The 21,054-nt window shown below is 36.5% G+C and overlaps 1 protein-coding gene and 1 pseudogene across 1 annotated transcript in view; one reads left to right on the top strand and one right to left on the bottom strand.

Moving 5' to 3' along the window:
* LOC148949287 (uncharacterized) overlaps positions 1–21,054 on the top strand; it is a 153,340-nt gene that overhangs the window by 62,444 nt on the left and 69,842 nt on the right. The window contains exons 7-8 of the mRNA XM_089093319.1: positions 5,677–5,735; positions 9,377–14,403. Coding sequence (XP_088949445.1) covers positions 5,677–5,735; positions 9,377–14,403 — 5,086 coding nt within the window. The remainder of the gene's footprint in view (positions 1–5,676; positions 5,736–9,376; positions 14,404–21,054) is intronic.
* LOC148949288 (eukaryotic peptide chain release factor subunit 1 pseudogene) lies at positions 964–4,210 on the bottom strand (annotated as a pseudogene).

The following is a 21,054-nucleotide window of genomic DNA, read 5'->3' as shown; positions in this document are numbered from 1 at the left end:
CATAGCACCAATAAGTTTAATGTGCTTATCTGGTACCATACAACGATAAGGCATTCAATAATGCCTTATTATCAGCTGAATTAAATGCCTGTTCATGATCTATTAAATTTTTGACTAAAGGGGTCTGATGATTCAGGTACTCATCAAGTACTCGTATCTTTGAAATTTGAGTCAACATATCCTCTGAGCTCCATGAATCACACTGTTCTTCTCTTAAAACTTTACCTAGATCATATCAAGTATCATGATGCTAAGTAATTTGCTTACAAGAAATCACACTAATGTCTGTGTAACAACTACACTCATTCTTGTCACCTCTCTTATAAAGGGGCTTAATAAAAGTTTTCCTTATATCACTAGTTACTTCATTTTTTCAAAAATCATATTTTATATTTTTTTTCTTATGTATGTGTGCCATTCATCTGGAATGTTTATAATACAACGGACAGACTTTTCTGTTTTTTCTCTGACATTAGATTTTATAATCCAAGAACGGTTCCAGGTCTCTGATCGTTCTGAACAATGGATGCGTTGGCGAGAAATGTGTTTTGTGAGGAATTGCACGTTACTTTAATCCGACCACTTATGATTCTTCAAAAGAGAACTAAACCTTTCAATTTTCAGTTGATTGAGTCCCCTCCTAAATTTCTACGTCCACCTCTTTTATACGAAGTATCCAGAGGAAAAAGTAACAATACATGGAAGACACTACGCTCTTTATGCAGTTGCAGCTCTTAATCGATGGACAAGGAGCAAAACAATGGTATTCGTGCCGCAATATTTTCATCGGTGAAGCTGCCTAGAGGCTGTTACAACATAGCGTTGCCAATGCAGCACAAGTCTAGTTAAACTTTGATTAGTCCATATGAAGCTAACCTGTATGAAGTACCGCGAAGAGGTCGCAACCCGCCATAGAAAGAGTAGGGCAGCATAGTATCCATGCTAACTGGTATTTTTCATGGCCTAGTGAAATTTATTGGCAGATTTTGAAATTTGTTGGCAGATTTGGCAGCTTTTGGAATTCTGTCGAATTTTGCTGCTGGCAGCCTTGACAAATTTTATCATTTCTTCGCTTTTGTCTTTGATTGTGTCGAAAGTGGCACTAAATGTCTTTGTTAGCCAACCAGTCCATAAGAAGAATAAAATCAACTATTCCTAAATTACCGCTACTTTGTTTATATGTGAAGTTGTAGCGTATCTTTTTCTTGCTTGGGCGTTAAAAAGACGATTCTCTCTCCTGTACCTCTTTCTTCCGCTACTTTTAACTGGAAACGTCCTAAATTCAACTTCTCCTAGCAAACTAGAGTCTGAACAGATCTCACTTCCAGTGCACGAAGCGTCTGACTGACTCCGAAACAATAAGAGTCCTCTGAACAATTCAGTAGTTTTTTTTTAGTTTGGGCCTGCAACCTATTGGCAAGTATTTTAGACTTGCTCAACTTAGTTCTCAAATCAGCTATACCAGCGAATAAAAAAACAACAATATGAACTTTATCATTGCTTATGAAACAAGTGACAGCTGCTTCGGCTACTTATTGTACGTAGTGTCTAATCTTTTCTTCACGAATACAAGCAAATCGAGCAAATGATTGCTCACAACAACAGTGTTTTTTCCGGCAAATCTGCTGTAGTTTGTTTCAATACCTCTCGTGCGTTTCTCTGCAGAACTCCACATAACGCACGATATTACCATCCATAGTGTTGAACCCGTATTTAATATCGTCAGCCAGTACCACGGTAAGTTCTTCTATGTTGAACTTACCGTCACTTAAATGTTTAGACGCCTTGGTTAACTTAAAAGGCTCGAAGTAAATATTCTTTTTCTCTTCTTTCCTTCACCATGTACGATTGTACTGCAATAAATTACCAGTTTCGATTATACTGTAATAAATCACCAGACCATTGGACGGAACTTTGCTGTATAGCAGTCTTTACTGCATAGGTCTAATAGCACCCACCGCTGAAGGCCTAATTGCACGGGATTCGATGTTTGAAGCAGTGCCGAATTCGTCAACTAACATTCAACTAATTTTTTTAGATTTGATCTTTTGGTGAAATGATAAGTGAGATAATATTTGTAACATTTGCTCTTGGCGTTTAAAAACTTTTGATAGCAATGTAATATCCATATTGACCTATGGATGCAAATATTGGACCAAGTAAAAGTTTACATAGATTTGGTTTGACAATTGACTGCAAAGAATACTTTTGATTAGCTGGATAGATAGATTATCTAATACCCAGACCAGGCCTCTTACTTAGTAGCTGCAAACAATCGATGAAGTCAGACTAAAATGGTGGCGGCACTGACATCGGATGACTCGAATGAAACAGAGAAGGCTTATATGTAACGTGTGATGCCGGACTCCTCCTGGCCTCTGGAAAAGTGGTAGATAATCGACCATTACTGGCGTATCCCTAGAAACTGAGGCAAGAGATCTATGTTCATCCCTCGACGAGATGGGGTCTTTAGCTCAGGATCGTCTGACGAGGAGGTCAACTGCAGCTGCCCTCTACGCCACTAGGCTATGAAGTAGCTGAGTAATATATATATATATATATATATATATATATATATATATATATATATATATATATATATATATATATATACATATATATATATATATATATATATATATATATATATATATATATATATATATATACATATATATATACATATATATATATATATATATATATATATATATATATATATATATATATATATATATATACATTTATATATATATACATTTATATATATATATATTTATATATATATATGTATATATATATATATATATATATATATATATATATATATATATATATATATATATATATATATATATATATATATATATATATATATATATATATATATACGAGGGCAATTCAGAAACTAACCTCCGATTGGTCACAGTGCGTGTAGTGGGGGGAGTAGCGCGCCATTTGTGCATTCACGCGCTCAGCAGGTCAGTCGGCATCAAGCCGTAGTCGAGTGAACATCGTACCTGCGCTAGTTTAGTTATTGTGGTAGTTTGAAATGTGTGCTGCAATAGAAAATCCCGCCAAATGTGAAGTGCGTGCTGTTATAAGGTTTTTACAGCCAAAGGATACTCTGCAGCAGCTATTCATTGTGAACTTTATGCCGTGTACAGACCAAAAGTTATGAGTGTAGGAGTTGTCGGTGAATGGATACGCGTATTTAAAAGTGGACGTGAAAACGTTCATGATGAAGAAACGAGTGGTAGACAATCCGTGGTAACGGACGAACTTGTTCAGACAGTTGATGCAAAAGTTCGTGAAAATCGACGTTTAGATAGATAGATAGATAGATAGATTTATTTTCCATATACCAGTAAAATAATTACATAACAATCTACAAATCCCCACAAAGGCTCCATGGCCTGTAGGAGGGGGATTATGAAAAGATCAAATAAACATTAAACATTTAAACGCTTAAGATTTAAACAATATAAACATAACATTAATATTTAATCATATAAACATAAGCATTTTAACTTCTAACATGTAAAGCATTTGCTTAATAAAAAAAAAAAAAAAAAAATAAAAATTAAATAAAAAAAACTATTGGCAGCAGGCAAAAGTAAGGAAAATTAATCACATGAAAAAAATATAAAATTTTAACTAGTCTTTTGAAGGTGCCAAACGAGTGGCATTCTCGAGCCGAATCGGGAAGGGCGTTCCATGTCAAATGACACGCAACAAGAGGATTAAAATCGGATCTTATTGTTGGTGTATGGGGAATCTGGATATTTAGAGAAATACGGAGCTGATAATTTGACCGATCAGATACAAAAGAAGACGCAAATCTAAGGGACCTAGGAATATCACCATGGAGCTGAAGAAAAGCGAAAGACGCACAGGAAAGAATATAAAGTTTTTTAATATCAAGTAACGGTTTAGTTGCCGAACGATTTTCATCCTGGATAAGATTTATAGCTTTATCGTAAGTATTCAAAACCGGTTTGAGAAATGGCGGTTTCACAATGGCGGAGTTGTCTACTGATTTTCCACAGATTTCTAAGACTCTTTTGTACGAGATAGTGACAGCAAGATTGGGTTTCCTGTAAGTTCTGTGCACGATGGGTGCCCAAAATTCTTACCGACCACCACAAAACTCAAAGAATGGCCTCTGCATTAGACTTTTTGTCACGTTATGAGGACGAAGGAGAACCATTGTTAAACAGAATCGTGACCGGTGACGAAACCTGGATTAAGTACGTGAACCCTGAGACAAAAGAACAGTCAAAGATGTGGGCAAATTTAGAGTTACCTACCAACCCAAAAAAAGCCCGGCAAGATTTTTGTGCGAGAAAGCAGATGGCAACTGTGTTTTGGGATGCCAAAGGGGTGCTTTTGGTTTAATTCATGGAATATGGGACAATCATTAGTCAAGAAGTGTACTGTGGCACACTAAAAACATTACAACGGGCTATATAGAACAAACGCCGTGGTATGCTGACTTCTGCTATCGTTTTTTTCCACGATAACGACTGTCCTCACGCTGCTCGCAGAACAACAGCCCTTCTTGAGTCCTTCAAGTGGGACATTTTCAACCATCCACCTTACAGCCCAGATCTGGCGCCAAGCGATTATCACCTCTTCATGCATATGAAGAAATGGCTCGGGTCCCAGCGGTTTGATGACGACGAAGAGCTGAAAGATGCGGTCACAGGCTGGCTCAAGGCACAAGCGGGTGATTTTTATGCAGAAGCAATTTCAAAGCTTGTGAAGAGATACGATAAGTGCCTCAATCGTTATGGAGACTATGTCGAAAAATAGGGCAAAGATGTAGTTGTAAGATGTATATATTAAAATATTTTTACTTAACTTTTTCCTTAAACCCAACAGAATTTCCCACAGAAAATTGAACATACAACTAACTTTCAGGTCCTCGTAAGCCTGATGAAAGGGTCAATATATTGTACTTTTTTTTTTTTTTTTTTTTTTTTTTTTTTTTTTTTTTTTTTTTTGTGCTTATTCTGACTTGAGAACCGGTGAATATTTCAGAAAACTCTCGCTGCTTTTAAGCTATCCGCTAACGTCATATAACACAGTTCAGAAGCTCCTCTCTTATGTACGTGAATTGTTTATGCTATCTTGAAAAAAAATGCCTTGGATAACTAAGGTTAATGAAATACACTAGTGCCATTATTTTATTAATTCACGGCAATGCCGTATCCAGTGGTGGTAGGGGTTTTTCCCACCCCCTTCCCCCCCCCCCCACAAAAAAAATTGTCTAGCTCGTAAAAAAGTAGCGAAAATGCATATAAACAACACATTTTTATGTCTTTTAAAAAGTTTTTTTGTACCCCTTCCCCCTCCCCTGTCCCGAAGAAAAATCCTGGATACGCCGTTGATAAATGGTCACTTACTTTAGTACGCCGACTACCACCATTATCTTATTATTCTACCGAGAAACTCTACCACCATTAATTATTTTGCTGTATAAACAGTTGATACCTCAGAATGCATAAGGTCGGATGTTAAGTATCTTCTGGCTCCGGTTTTGAATAGGATGGGTTTGTTTGCTATTTTAATGCGTAATATCTCACATATTCGCGCCTCAAAATCCATCCTTGTAGGTTCTTTAAATGCATTGCCTGTTCATCTGTTTATATACTTGTTTTTGTTGCTTTTTAGGGAATCGTGGTGGCCAAAGAGGTTAAAGCGCCTGTCAACGGTTACAACGCTGTTAAACTGTGAGTTTTATTTTTTTTTTATCATTTTCTAGTTTTGATTTCTGTTCTTCGTATTTTTCTATGTCTTCCCTTTCATTTCTATAATAATCTCTTTTTTTATCTCTCCCCCTTTAATTGAATTTCTTTTGCTTTCTTGCAATGGCCTCACATGCCCCCTTATATTGGTCGATGTCATGCACTCATCACTGACTCTGTTGGGGGGGGGGGGAGCCTTTTAAATGGGGAGAGAATATAAATTTTCAGAAGTGTATTTCTAGTGGGGGGTCCTTTGGGCCAGTCTAACCTGGGATTCATCCCCGCCCCTCCCTCTCTGATAACCTCTCTTCTTTGTGCAAGTATCTGTAATTTTTATACCTCATTTTCTCTTTCTTTGTGTTCCTTTATCTTTTTTTTTGCCATTCTTTTGTATTATTAAGCTTTCTTTGTTTTACTATCTCGTTATTATGCCTGCACATGTACTTCGTCTCGTTTTTCCTCAATCAATTCTTTCTTTAATTGATTTCTTTTTGCATTCTCTTTGCCTTTAGGCTACCTGCATGGTTAATATTCTCTGCTTACTTGCTGTAACTACTTTGAACTATCTATCTCTTTAAGTTTCACTTTCTTCCTTTTTTGTATGTTACACTAAAACAGGTCGACTCAAACAAAATGACATAGACAGTGCAACCGTTTCAGCATACGGTATAATGGAAAGTCTAAAGAAGGCTTTCTGTGGTGGTGTTAGACAGTCTAACATCAACTGAGATTGTCAATAAGTTTTTCCTTGAAGTGTCCCAAACTCTGTTCATCCAGTTTTCACCTTTGAATTATCGTTCTCTGCAGAAACTATATATAATAAGTCAAACTCAAAACGAGCAAAAATTAATCTGCGTAGGGTTCTAAACCCTATGCTTTCTAAAAGCCAGAATATAATTTGTACTTTACTGAAAAAAATTCAACTGAATTTGACTAAAAAAAATGTGCAGTCAGGTTAGCGTAGCCTACATATGCTGATATTTATTCCTTAAAATCTTATATTGATCTTGGCTCAAAATTGAAGAGGCTTTCATATGAAACTGGTTGAGTAAATGCCTAATTAAGGAGTTTTACTCATTAAACTAGATCAAAATCACACTCCCCATCCCTGCACCGTATAAGAACAAAGGATCTTATAATTTTTAACTCTTTTACTATTAGATTTTTCTTATCTCTTTCTCCATTGTTATTATTATTTTTTTAATGTTAAAGCTTCATAATCGTTTTGCAATATGATTTCGTTTTAAAGTACGGTACATTTTTTGTGTCCCTCAAAAATAGTTTTTTCAGAATTTGATCCCTTCCCTATTGTCCACATCATTTCTATTAAGCTGTTTGTACGCGTTTAAGTCAAATTAAATAAAAGAAAGTTTTTTCAACTGAAAGTAAAGAGTAACTTAAAACCAGCAGAATTTGTTCTTCATTATAGGGGTCTGCCCCCTCTATCCCTCGCTCTTCACGCTAAAGCTTTTTAGTACCTTTAAAAAAGATTCTTAAGTTTTAATGTTGCTTCTTACTTTCAGTTGAAGAGACTTGTTTTTTTTTTGTTTTTTTGTTTTTAATCGTTTTCCAAATAATGCCGTGAAATCTAGCACCTCTTCCATGGAAAATTCCCTCCCACCGTGAAAAAATCTGCATGGAAAGTTCCTCTCGTCCAAAATACCCGCCCCCCCCCTGGAAAATTCCCGTGGACAATTCCATGCTTGCTGAAAATTCCCCCGGAAAATTTCTTGCAGACGATTCACCTGAAAAATTCTCATTAGCATACTTTCATTTGAAAAGACTTTAATTTCTGACCGTTTTACAAATCATGCCGGAAATACCGCCCTTCATGGAAAATCTTTCCCGGAAATCCCCTCCCTCAGTAGAAATTTGCTCCCTTTGAAAATTCCCCCATGAAAAATTTCTCCCGCGGAAAATCTTCCCCCCCCCCCCGATAACATATTCAAGACAATTCTAACACCGCTGAAAATTTTCCCATGAACATCTCCGCATGTAAAATTGTCTCGACAAAGAGAAAGCGAGACTAATAAAAAGAATTTTGTAATGTAATTCTGGCAAATTCCCCCAGTGTAAAATTTCTCCTGGAAAGTTTACCCCCCCCCAAAAAAAAAAAAAATTTCCCCCCGCTGAAAATTCTCCTCGTGAAAAATCACCCTCCAGCACAAAACTCCCCTCCGAAAAATATATGTATACTTCCCAATGACAAATACTATACGCAATGAATGGGCATGTTTCATAACTTACAGCTCTTTCTCCAGGGGGCTGTGAGGGGTCATGCTATCATCAAAGGCATAGTTGTTGGTCCTCTCGACTATGCTGAACAAAATGGATATTTCAGAATTTGGATCGGACAACCTTGGAGAAAATAGGGTGTGGAAGGGGAGGGGGGCTAGTTGCCATCCAATTATTTTGGTCACTTAAAAAGGGTACTTGGACCTTTGGTTTCCGTTTGAATGAATCCAGTCCCAATGTTTTAGGACTATTGGTTCGATACAATCACTTCTGAAAAAAAAAAACAAATAAATAAATAAACATGCATCTGTGATCTTTCTTCTGGCAAGAAATAAAAAATTCCACATTTCTTTAAGATTCTTTGACTTTCTAAACTTAATGAATCATATATATTTGGAATCAGGATTAAAAGCCAATTCTTTTGATGTAGCTATTGAAATCAAAATTCTATTTTTTAGAGTTTCAGTTACTATTGAGCTGAGTCGCTTCATGCTTACAGTTTGTTACCACGAACTCTTTGATGAAATTGTCAACACCTAAGATTCCAAAGAAAAAACATTACCTTATAAGAAAATGTTGTCGGTGGAAAATGTGTGTCTATTGTAAAGGATAACCACACAAGCATGTTTTCCAAAACTATTGTTTACTTAATTGTTCAATTAGATTAAGTGAATTAATTAATTATCAATCAATCATTAAATTATTCAACGATTCCTACTTTAAAAAAAGATCGCACTAAAAAATTTGTTTAGGTAGGGTTATAAACCAAATGCTTTCATCACCAAAAATCTAAATTAATTTTTACTTTCTATTGTATTGAAAAAGAATTTGATATTTTCCGATGAAATTTTCCGATGAAAATTGTGTTCTTGAAAATCGATGAAAAGTGAAAACTAAACTCTGTTGAGAACGATCTTGTTTTTCGGTAACACCCAACTACCCAACAGATCACCTTCGTTTGAAACCACTTTAAGAAATCCCATAAATTTGACTTAAATTAAGAGTTAATCATATTAAGCGAACCCAGCCATAAATGCAAAGGGAAGTATCTTTGATCAATTTTTTGATGATGCCATGAGTATTGCTATCGAAGAAAGAGCTGGTCGTACTGAAAACTTTGCTTAAAAAGAGATACAGCCTAAAAGTTTTCAGGACAAAAATCCTTAAACAGAAGTTTGACTTTTGTCACATGAAATTATGTATCTTTTATATTTTAGGGCGAGGAGGAAGTGAAATAACATACCTCGATCCATCTGATTAGCTTTATGAGCAGTCATTTTTTAACATTTTATCTGAGTTCACATTTGTTTCCCAAGCCTTGATTTATATTAAGGAGGCTGAGAAACATCATGTTTATATTGACTCGTCCACATAGTTATGTTTATTTTTAGGACGCATGGATTGGTTGAGTCTGGGGAAGAGAATAATGCTTTTTCTACTTCAAAGCCGATTAAAGTAGTCACAACTGAAATAACCAGAGATTCTGCTCCATCCAGTGCTACCTCTGAATCCAAGAGTGTCACAAGCTCAGTTGATGCCCGAGTTCAAGAAAAATTTAAGTCTCTTTTTGATGATTCTGATGATGAAGACCTGTTTTTGCCTAGTAGTACAAACAAAATAGTTACCAAAGCAAACATGCTTGATTCGAAAAAGCTACCATCACCTGGTATAAGCTCGCAAGGAAACCAAAATCTACCCAATATTGAGCCATCTCATCTGAAGGACAGCCTATCCACTTTTAAATCTGAAACGTCTGATAAAAAGATTTCACTTTTTGATGACTCAGATAGTGATGAATTATTTTCCCCTAAACCTGGTCCCAAGTCTGATAAAAGGCTTTTAAACACCGGCATCAAATCTGATGACGTGGGGTTGAACCAAGGAACACAATCGCAGTCTTCATACGCAGTACTCGGAAGGAAAGTTCTGCCTGTACAACCCTCATTGCCTTCTGTGTCCAGTCTCTCGCTGCCTTCACAGTCTAATAAAACCGAATCTGTTAAATCATTAAGTTTTGGTGGACAAGTTTCTTTTAAAAATATTAATAAAAACACATCACTATTTACTGACTCTGATAGTAATGATGAGCTGTTTTCTCCCAGACCCGATAAGGCAAAAAACACCTTGAATCAAAATAAAATACCTTGTTTTGACGACACAGTCACCTCTATTAATAAAACAGTTACTGCTAATACTAGATTACCGAAAATTTCTTCTAGTGATTCCGACTCAGATGATTTATTTATTCCTAAGCCAAAATCTAGTCAAAGTGGACTTGGCCAAAATTCAAAGTGGAATCCAAAAACCAAAGTGACATCAGTTGAAGTCAACATTCCAGCTAAGGTAGCATCCGAAAAAGAAGCACGATCCACTTGTACAGCTCCAATTGTAAAAACGTCTTCAGTCACAAAATCTTCATCTTTGTTCGATAGTAATAGTGAGGAAGAGCTTTTTGGTATACTATCTCAAGCTAACAAAGAAAGGAGGAGCAAGAGATATTCTCATGCTGAGAAGAAAAAAGTTGACATATTAAATAACAGTAGGATTGGCGGTAATGTTTATCGGCCGACTATTTCAACGAATCCAGTGTTGCAAGGCAGTAAGGATGTGGCTCCTGATAATTTAATTTATGAACGAACTAGCAATGTTGCACCACAGGGCTCACCAGATTTTCAATCTCCTACCGGTGAAATTTTGACTAACAATGCGAGGAGCATTACAAAAGATCATGAAACTGCTGGCTCCAAAGCACCTTCGGGAAGTGATAATAAATCCGGTGTGACTGGACAAAGTCTTAATCAGGTCTTTAAAGAGAGCGTGGTAGTGGTTTCAAGTGATGAAGACTTGTTTTCACCTAAAATTACACAGACGGAAATAAATAAAGATATTCTAATACCTAGTCAAAGTAATATTTCAAATAACGATGTTGTCGGTTATAATTCTCCAGTTGATCGTGATACAAGATCGTACATAGTTACTCCAACAGGAGGGAAATCTTCTATTGTGGACGATTCACGTGCTACTGAGTGCAGAACCTTATTTGGAACGTCAACAGATGATCAAACCTTTACTTCCAGTATGCCTCCTAAAAGCAAGAGTAATGCTAATTATGATAGACCTGTTCAATGTCAGGATTCTTATGGAACCTCTAAAAAGAGTTTGGTAAGGGAACCTAGAGATAAAGGTTTGCCTGCAATAAAAACTGCAAATACGAATAAAGCTAGAGATGCAAATGAACTCCATTGGGAAGTCTTAAGCAATGATACCTGCGAAGATCAAGTAACTACAAGTAGGGATAATGCAAAATTTTCTGACGACGGAATGAGCCGTGAAAATGTAGTACATCCTGAATCTAAAAGGATGTCAGGTATAGGGGAAGAAATGGTTGCCTCTGATTTATCTGTCATAGACAAAAGTGAGTTTAAACCTGATGGATCTATTGGCACTCAGTGTCGAAATACAAAAGGTTCTAATAAGACACTTAAGAAGGACCTGTTGGAAATATCGAGTGATGAAGACCTGTTTTCACCTAATAAGGAAGCCGTCATATCAATTAAAAAAGTTGATGCAAGACTCCCTAACGTCCTTGCAGCAGAAAATAACTCCTCTGAGAAAGATTCTCTTTTTTCTGAGTCTGCAGACCTAAAGGTATTAACTAAACCAGGATATGATAGTCTGAATAGCAGTGAAATACCCACAATGGGAATTCAACATCGTATTTTTGAAAGCTGTAGCGATGATGAACTGTTTCGTTCCTTCCCTAACTCCCCACCAGATAGGAAAAATGATTATAGAAATAGTGAAATGAAAAGATCGGCGCAAGAAAAACCTAGTGACGATCAATTCGAGAAGAAAACTGTGCGAGGAGTAAAAAATGACGGTGATAATTTAAGCCAAAGTCGAAGCCTGAATCAAGAAATCATCAAAAAGAATCAGTTGCCTGCTATAAAATCAGGTTATCCACAAGGAGAAATTAATTGTCAGTCCGGCGAAACTGAAAACAATCCCCAAATACTTAGTCGATCCCAGCAAGGCAGTCAAGCAAATATCTTCAGTAAGTCAAAACAACCAGAAACCGTATCGATTGGGGAAGTAGATAAACCCTTATTAGCTCAGCTCAAAGTTGAAGATAGTCTAAATGGCTTATTCGACAGTGATAGCGATGATGATATTTTTAAACCAAAATTACCTCCAACATTTAGACTATCCACTGAACCTACTCATGATTCAAACGTTACACCATTTACAAAATTGATGTCCCCTGAGAATTTAGAAGATGAAGCAAATGCCACAGAAAAAATGGACTCCAGAATTTCTACCAGGTCATCTCCAAGCATGCAAAGTAATATTTTGGAAAGTGCGCCCAAAATTAATGTTCTTAATGATGCCCCATTGCCACCGATTAGATTAGGGAATGTTTATAAAGAAACAGGTGTTTTACCAGATATTGAAAAAGATAATGCCAGCAATACCACGTGCGACCCTTTTATTCGCAATGAATCTTCTATTTCTTCTCCGAAACCAGTACGGGTTACTGGAATTATTCCTTATGACAGTTTTAGCAGTAGCCCTAATGAAATACTTATCCAAAACACAACCAATAGCGGCTCTTTAGCAATTAAAGAAACAGATAGATATTTCTCCATGAGAAATGATAAAAATACAACAAGTGATAGCTTAATGACATATAAAAGTACTTCGCCTACGAAAATTGATTTAAGCCCAAGTTCTCCGAACATTTCCGGATCTGATATGGTCACTCCAGTTCGATCACCGTCCGCTACGTCATTGGAGTTTATTAATAAACCTAGAGTCGAACTTGGAACACTGGATGAGAAACAGGCACTTGCTGACGAGGCTGTAAGTGATCAACGTACTCTTTTTTCTAAACCTTTAGATTTGGAGAATAATCAAACTGGGAGTAATTTATTTGCTGTCAATTGTAGTAGTGTCTTGAAAGTTCTAGAAACTAGCGAGCCACCCCCGGTGTCAAATAAGTGTTTTGATTTTAAGGAAAGTGACGAAGAAGATATATTCAATAAAAATAAGTTGACAAGTGGCTCTGATAAAGAAATTGAGGCTAATACAGTGGCTACTAATGCTCGGAGTGATTCTGCTGGTTTAGAAAATATCAATTCGCCTCAATCGTCAAATAAGTTTAACAATAGTGAGGAAATTGTTGTTTTGAAGGAAACAAATATATTAGTTGACACTGATAAAGCGTCTGAGACTAAGCCACTGAACTATCAAAGTCAAAATACTTCAGAAATAAGTCCGTTTGATAGTGAGTTTGCAGATGAGGATAAGTTTATAAATAGAGGGGCTGAAAAAAACTCAAGAAATATGACAATGAGTGATAATAAGCAGGATGAACCACGGAAAATTGGAAAAATTGACTTAAGCTTTCTAAATAAAAAGCCCCCTAAAGGTAGTCCTGATGCGAAAGTAGGAAAGCTTGGGAGCAACGTAAAAAGGGGTGTAGCCAGTGATATTACGCGTAGTTTGTCGTTAAGACTTGCCGGTGAAAAGCCCATTATAAAGCGAAAAGAGCGCCCTCAGTCTGCATCAGATACTGATAATGACTCTAATGCAGAAGTTGTCGAAGAAAACCTTGTTAAGCCCTCGCAAAGGAGGCTTACTTTACCCCCTTTGCCACCTGTTCTGCCGAAGAAACCTGAATCTAAAATTAAACGCAGTCATACTTTTAAAGAAATCCGGACTGAAAATGCAGAAATTTCGGAGGAAAATTTGGTTAAACCGGGGAATTTTTTGAAAGCGTTAGAAAGAAACTCTTTGAAAAAGACTTCTTCTGGAAGTGATTTAAAAGCTGATTTTGAAAATGTTTCCGTCAGAAAGAAAGCTGAAGAAGTTCATAAACAATTCACTATGGCTAGGAGCTCTAGTCGAGAATTTGAAAAAGATTTCGCCAAAAAATTAGATTCGGGCAGTGAAAATGAAGAAAATTTAGCAAATCCAAAAAACTTTTTGAAAGTTCTAGAAAAAAATAGTTTACAAAAAGCCGCTTCCGCAAGTGATATTTCCGGAACTCTTAACGTTTCAGTGCGTCAAAAAGCAGCCGAAATTCGTTCGCACGTGGAGCAACGGAAAAGCATTTTAAAAGAAAGCTTTCAGAAAGACTTTTTACGTCTTTCTGATTCCGGTGGAAGTGATACTGAAGAAGGGATAGTAAAACAATCCAGAAAGAATTTCTTAGACATGCTGGAACAAAATAAGAAAAACTTTCGAAGAAGCGTTGTATTAAGCGAAGAGTTTGGATACCAAGCAGATGAAGAAAGTAATGTCAAACCTTCACAGAAGAAATTCAATCCTATAGTGGTCAAGTCAAGTTCAATGGGTATGATTGCTGGGTCTCTCTCTCCAGGAGTCATGTCACCGACTAAGAAACCACCTATTGGGGGTAAGTTCAAACCTGTCTTTTATTTTTCTTGAATTAAAAAGTGTTTTCTCGCAATTCCCCTCCTATATTTTAGAAAACACCTTTTTTCAATTTTTTTTAATCAAAAATTAACAACGTCCTCCTCCCCTGTATTTGAAAAAAATAGGGTTTGCCCCCATCCCACCTAGAATTTCCGGATTCTGTACCCCGGCTCATCAATGTCTAATTGTGCTAAAGTGAAACTTGAAGATTTCGAGAATGCAACCAGAATTTGTTTAGCATCAGAAATATACCTTAGAATTTATTTTAAAAAGAAAAAAATCACAAAATGCTGGAGTTTTGACCTCTTTTTATACATTTTAGGTGCGTTGGGAAATTTGCCAAATGCTAAAATTCTATAATATTGGTTCCAATTTTATATTTTTTGTAACGCAGCACTACGCCGCCTGTGGCAAACACAGATTTTAACGATCCTCATCCAATCGACTTCGCTAAGAGATTTATCTCATCACTCCCTGCCATGAGGTTCCTGCTGCCTTTAAGTTCTTGTGACTTCTTATCATAAGAGGCAATGGTATAAAGTGGCCTATAATGAAGGCCATATGGCTCCAATGTTTTGTTATTAATAATGTTTTTTTCCCAGAGGCCCTTCATATGAAAGGGGTGGTCGTATAAACTTTGGAGGGGGCTAATTCGATTGGAAATCGTAAGTTACCGTGCCGCGTTTAACAGTCAAAAGTGATCGAAGGACAACTGCCCCCCCCCTCCCAAACACACACCCTCTTTTCCCCCAATTCATTCGATCAAAATTTTAAGATTGCCAGTTTCTTTGAAATAGTTCAACGATCACAAAACTTTGGGGTCATCCCCCCCAGAGCCCGTGGGAAGGGTTGTAAATTATGCCCTGCGGGCCTAAAAAGTTTTTATGGAAGAAGTGGTCGTATTAGCCTCGGAGAGGACCCAAATGATTAGAAATTGAAAGTTCTGACTCCCTTTTGAAGAGTCAAATAGCCCCCCCTAACCGTTTTTTCCCCAAATATGTCCGATCGAAATTTGTATATAGTTTATATTTTGTTCAAAATAGGCCAAATATCATATAACAAAAACTCCAGGAATAACACAGCCCCTCAGAACCTGTGCGCAAGTGCTGTAATTTATGCCCGGAGACATATAAGGCTTTTATGGAAGGGAATAACAAAAACTCAGGGGTCAATACAACCCTCCAGAGCTCGAGCGGAAGTGTTGTAAGTTATTCCTCGGGGGTAGATAAGGTTTTATGTAAGGGGTGGTCGTATATACATCTGGGGTTGCTCCTTTGCTTGGAAATTGAAAATTCTAGGTAACTTTTTAAAATGCATCAAAAGTGATCGGTGGGTATATACTCCCCCCCCCCCCCCGCACACCCTCTTTTCCCCAAATACATCCGAAAAAAATTTGATATTGTCATTTTGTTTGAAATAGTCCAACGATTAGATGAAAAAAACTTGGGGGTCAACATACCCTCCCCCCTCCAAAAAAAAATCCGGGAGAAGGGTTGTAACTTATTCCCTGGGGGCATATAAGGTTTTTATGGAATAGGTGGTCATTTAAACTTCAAAGGGGACTCAAATGATTAGAAATTGAAAGTTCTAGTTCACATTTTAAGAATCAAAAGTGATCCGATCGCAACTACCCTTCCCCCACCAACCCTAAGACCATAAGGCTCCAGTATTTTATTTTATTTTTCACCGGAGTTACTTCATATGGAAGGAATGGTCGTATAGACTTCGGAGGGGGCTCATTCGATTGGAAATCGGAAGTTATAGCGCCCTTTTTAAGAGTCAAACGTGATCAGAGGGCAACTAGTCTCCCCAGGGCCCTTTTTTCTCAAATGTGTCCGATCAAAGTTTTAAGGTAGCCATTTTGTTCAAAATAGCTTAAAGATAAAATAGCAAAACTTCAAGGTTGATACACCCCCCCCCCCCCCCAGAGCCCGAGGGCAAGTGTTGTAAGTTATGCATCGGGGGCATATAAGGATTTTATGTAAGGGATGGTCGTATAAACTCAGAGGTGGCTCATTTGACTGGAAATTCAAAATTCTAGCTACTTTTTTAAGATTCAAAAGTGAGCAGAGGGCATCTACCCCCCCCCCCTCCTCGCCCACGCCCTCTTTTCCCCAAACGGATTCAATTAAAATCTTGAGATAGCCATTTTGTTTGAAATAGTCCAATGATCAGATAGCAAAACTCCAAGGTCAACATATCCCCCCCTCAGAGCCCGGAGGAAAGGTTGTAACTTATGCCCAGGGGCAAATAAGGTTTTTATGGAAGAGGTAAACTTTGGAGGAGACTCAAATGGCTAAAAACTGAAAGTTCTAGTTCCCTTTTTGAGAGTCAAAAGTAATCTAATGGCAAATAGTAACCCCCCCCCCACCTCCCACCAACCGTCTTTTCCTCAAATGCGTCCAATCGAATTTTTAGATTTTCATTTTGTCCAAAATAGAACAAAGATCATATAATAAAAACTCCGGGGTTTACATAACCCCCAAGAACCCGGGGGTTAGTGTTGTAAATTATGCCTCGGGGGCATATAATGTTTTTATGGAAAGCATGACCGTATAAACTTCGGAGGGGGCTCATTCTGTTGGAAATTGAAAATTCTAGTTCCCTTTTTAAGAGTCAAAAGGGACCAGAGGGCAACAAGCCCCCCCCTCCTGCCGTCTTTATTCTAAATCCATCTGATTAGATTTTTGAGATTGCTGTTTTGCTAAAACAAGTCCGAAGATCAGATAACGAAAACTTCAGATTCAACGCAATCCCCCAGAGCACGGGGGCAAATGTTGTGTGCTGTGCCCTGTGGTATATAAGGCTCCTATGCGAGGGTTTTGGAAATATTTCAAAGATCAGATAAGCCCAACCCCCGCCCCACTCAAAAATTTATGAATGATATCTTATTCCAAAACTGAAGGGAGCTGACCCCTGACCTTCTCGGCATGGCCCTCGTCCCTAAAAAAACAGCAAAAAAACTTGTTACTGATATTTTATTCCAAAACATATGGTGCTGACCCCTGGTCCTCCATGGCCCGATACATCTCCTTCCCCCAAAACACTTATCAATGATAAATCATGGGAGCTGACCCCCGGCCCTCCCTCCTTGATTCGACCCCCCCCCAAAAAAAAAAAAAGACTTATTAACGACATTTTATTCCAAAAAGCATGGGAGCTGACCCCTGGCCCTCAATCCACACCCCCCTCCCACCCTAAAAACTTATTAGCGATATTTTATTCCAAAAACCATGGGAATTCAGATTAATTTTGTTACCTCTTTCCAAGACACCTATATTCTTTACCACAAACAAGAGTTTGGCTATGACTGATTTCTCTAACGGTAAATGCATAAGGCCTATTGCGTATTTGGCGCTTTATTCGAACGAATTATATTATAAATATTTTATTTTGTACTTATTACAACATTGAAAATAACATGAAAATTATGTTGAAACCAGACCAGGATTCACCAATAGGCCCACTAGGCCCTGCGGCTTTCTCTATTCACGAAGTTTTGGGGATTTCCCCAAAAATCTTGCAAAAACGGAGCGGCAAAAACGCTTGGGCTTAGAAGTGTCAAAGCTTTAAATCAGGTCCTGAGTGAAACAAAATTTTGAGCTGGTGAGCTTTCAGCAATTAATATCATCATATATCGAATATTGAAATTGATTTTATTAGTTCTTGCCAAGGCTGTTAATTTATTTTGAAATAAAAGTTATTTTGAAATGGGGAATTTGGAAAACTTGAAACTTTGGCAATAAAAAAACGAACAGAAAATAATTTAAAAAAAAAATTGAAAAAGAAGTTTATTTAAAGAAAGGTAAAGGCCATATTACTTGAGATCAGAAGAAATATAAATCTATAATAATTAAAACTCAAAACGACCAGAAATTATTACTAAAGAATGAATAAAACTCAAAACGAACAGCAATTAAATAAGCAATCATAGCAAAAAAAACATTCTATAGGTACTAATATAAATGAATAAATTAATCATAAAACGAGTGAAACTTAAAAATTTAATATGCAAATCAAGCTTGAAACGAATAAAAATCTCTACAAACAAGAGTTTGGTTTTTGCCTCCTTCTTTCACTGTAACAGTCTAAAACCTACTTTATCATTGGCGCTTTACTGAAAACGAATTGTATTAAAAATATTTTCTTCTGCACTTATTACAACATTGAAAATAAACGTAAAAATTATACTAAGATCAAATTTTGAACTGAAGATCATTGAGCAATTAATATCATTATATATCAAATATTCATTTTAATTTTATTAGTTCTTTCCAAGGCTGTTCAAGACAAATATAGCTTCCCTACAAACAAGAGTTTGGATATTGCCCCCCTTCCTTAATTGTAAAAGTCTGAAGTCTACTGCGTTATTGGTGTTACACTGAAAACATATTTTATTACAGATATTTTCTTTTCCAGTTATTACAGCATTAAAAATGAAAACAAAATTACAGTCAATTAAAATCTTGAACTGATGGTCTTTCAATAATTAATAGCATTATATATCAAATATTCAGTTTGATTTTATTTGTACCTGCCAAGACTAATCAAGACACATCTAGTTTTCAGTAAAGTGCCAATGACGCAATAGTTTTTAGACTTTTACAATGAAAGGAAGCAAAACCCAAACCCTTGTTTGTATTGGTTTTTATTCGTTTCAAGCTTGATTTGCATATTAAATTTTTAAGTTTCACTCGTTTTAAGATTTATTTATTCATTTATATTAGTACATGTTGAATGTTTTTTTTGCTATGATTGCTTATTTAATTCCTGTTCGTTTTGAGTTTAATTTATTATTTAATAATAATTTCTGGTCGTTTTGAGTTTTAGTTATTGTAGATTTCTATTTATTCTTATCTTAAGTTTAATATGGTCTTTGTTTTTCTTTAAAAAACTTCTATTTTGGAAAGTTTTTTAACTAATCCCATTCTAGGACGCCCTGCTTTTTGTTTGGGCTTAGCTGAATTGCCAAAAATCCCAATTTTTTAAAACTTATCATCCGTAAAGCAGTATCTAAACACCTTCTCCTTCCGTTTCGTTAAAGCCCGAAAGGGTAGGACCACAGCACAATTTTTAAAGAGTCTATTGTTTGATACACATTTCCTGAAATGAGTACCTAAAACTATTCTTGGCCTATTTCTTTGGGACACTCGATTTTTTGAAGCGCCCACGTTTCAGGACAAGACTGGACAACTGCTATTATCGTTGTTTCTTCGTCTTAGTTCAAAGGCTCAACTTTCTATTTTTGAAAAGCTTTCTAAATTGCGAAGAAACCCCCTCCACCTCGGTTATTCTATATTTTACATCTTTCCTGTATCACCTTCCTCACTAATAATGGTACCTAGATAGGTGAAACATCCCAGTCACTCAATTTTGTCACTACCTACCATCACTTCGGGTCAATTATTTTTTACGGGTCAATTATTGGTAATAGACATTGGTTCTGCCATAAATTAAATAAAAAAACAAGTTTTTTTTAACTGAAAGTAAGGAACGACGTTAAAACTTAAAACGAACAGAAATTCCGTATATGAAAGGGACTGTCAACGCCTCGCTCTTTACGCTAAAGTTTTTTATTGTTTTAAAAAAATAGAGTTTTGAGAAAGTCAAACTTTAGCGTAAGGAGCGAGGCGTTGAGGAGGGGCAGCCCCTTTCATATACGGAATAATTTCTGTTCGTTTTGAGTTTTAACGTCGTTCCTTACTTTCAGTTTAAAAAATGTTTTTTTTTTTATTTAATTTCTGAACGTTTTTGAATTAATGCAGGTTTTGATTTGGCTCATCGTACAAGAATAATTAAAAAAAAATTTGTATATTAATTTTACTTTTATTTGGTTAAATGGCATTCTCGAAATTTGTTTTATTTTAATTACGAAGGTTTTTATTAGTGATAAATATATGTAACCTACAAATTAACTTACGTAACGAACTTCTATATTGATATATTTTAATACGTATATTAGGGGGTTCGCCCTCTATTCAATACCTCGCTCTTTAAGCTAAGGTTCGAATTTCGTTCCAGTTCTTTAAAAATGACCCCTTAATCACAAATGCCGTTAATTAGAATAAATAGCTCTTATGAAAGTACTAAAATATCTTTAGCTTAAAGAGTGAGGTATTAACTAGGGAGTGAACCCTATCATATACGTAATATTTTCTGTTCGTTTTAAGTTTTGATGTTGCTCCTTACTTTCAGTTGTCCCTTCACAGCAATGTCCCTTCCCTCAAGTTCATAACTTTCAGCCCCGGGGACTTCGGGGGATTAAGTCATCCTAAAAGATATAGTTATCTTATTTTCGACCATGCTGAGCAAAATGGCTATCTCAATATTTTGATCGGGTGACTTTGGGAAAACATGAGCGTGGGAGGGGGCCTAGTTGCCCTCCATTTTTTTCACTTAAAAAGGGCACTAGAACTTTTAATTTCCGTTCCAATGAGCCCTCCCACGATATTCTAGGACATCACTCATACGATCACGCTGAATATGAGGGTGTGATTTTCATTAAGGTTCTATAACTTTTAGGGGGTCTTTCTCCTTTTTTTCGAAAATCAGCCAAATTTTCTCAGGCGCGTAACTTCTGATGGGTAGGACCAAACTTGATAAGATAAGATAAGATAAGTTTTATTCTTCA

Source organism: Artemia sp. Qi Xiang Cuo, chromosome 8 (genome assembly GCF_049724085.1).
Source record: "Artemia sp. Qi Xiang Cuo chromosome 8, ASM4972408v1, whole genome shotgun sequence".
In the NCBI taxonomy this organism is placed as follows: Eukaryota; Metazoa; Arthropoda; class Branchiopoda; order Anostraca; family Artemiidae; genus Artemia; species Artemia sp. Qi Xiang Cuo.
Note: the sequence above shows the minus strand (reverse complement) of the source record. Positions and strands in the feature narration are given on the sequence as shown.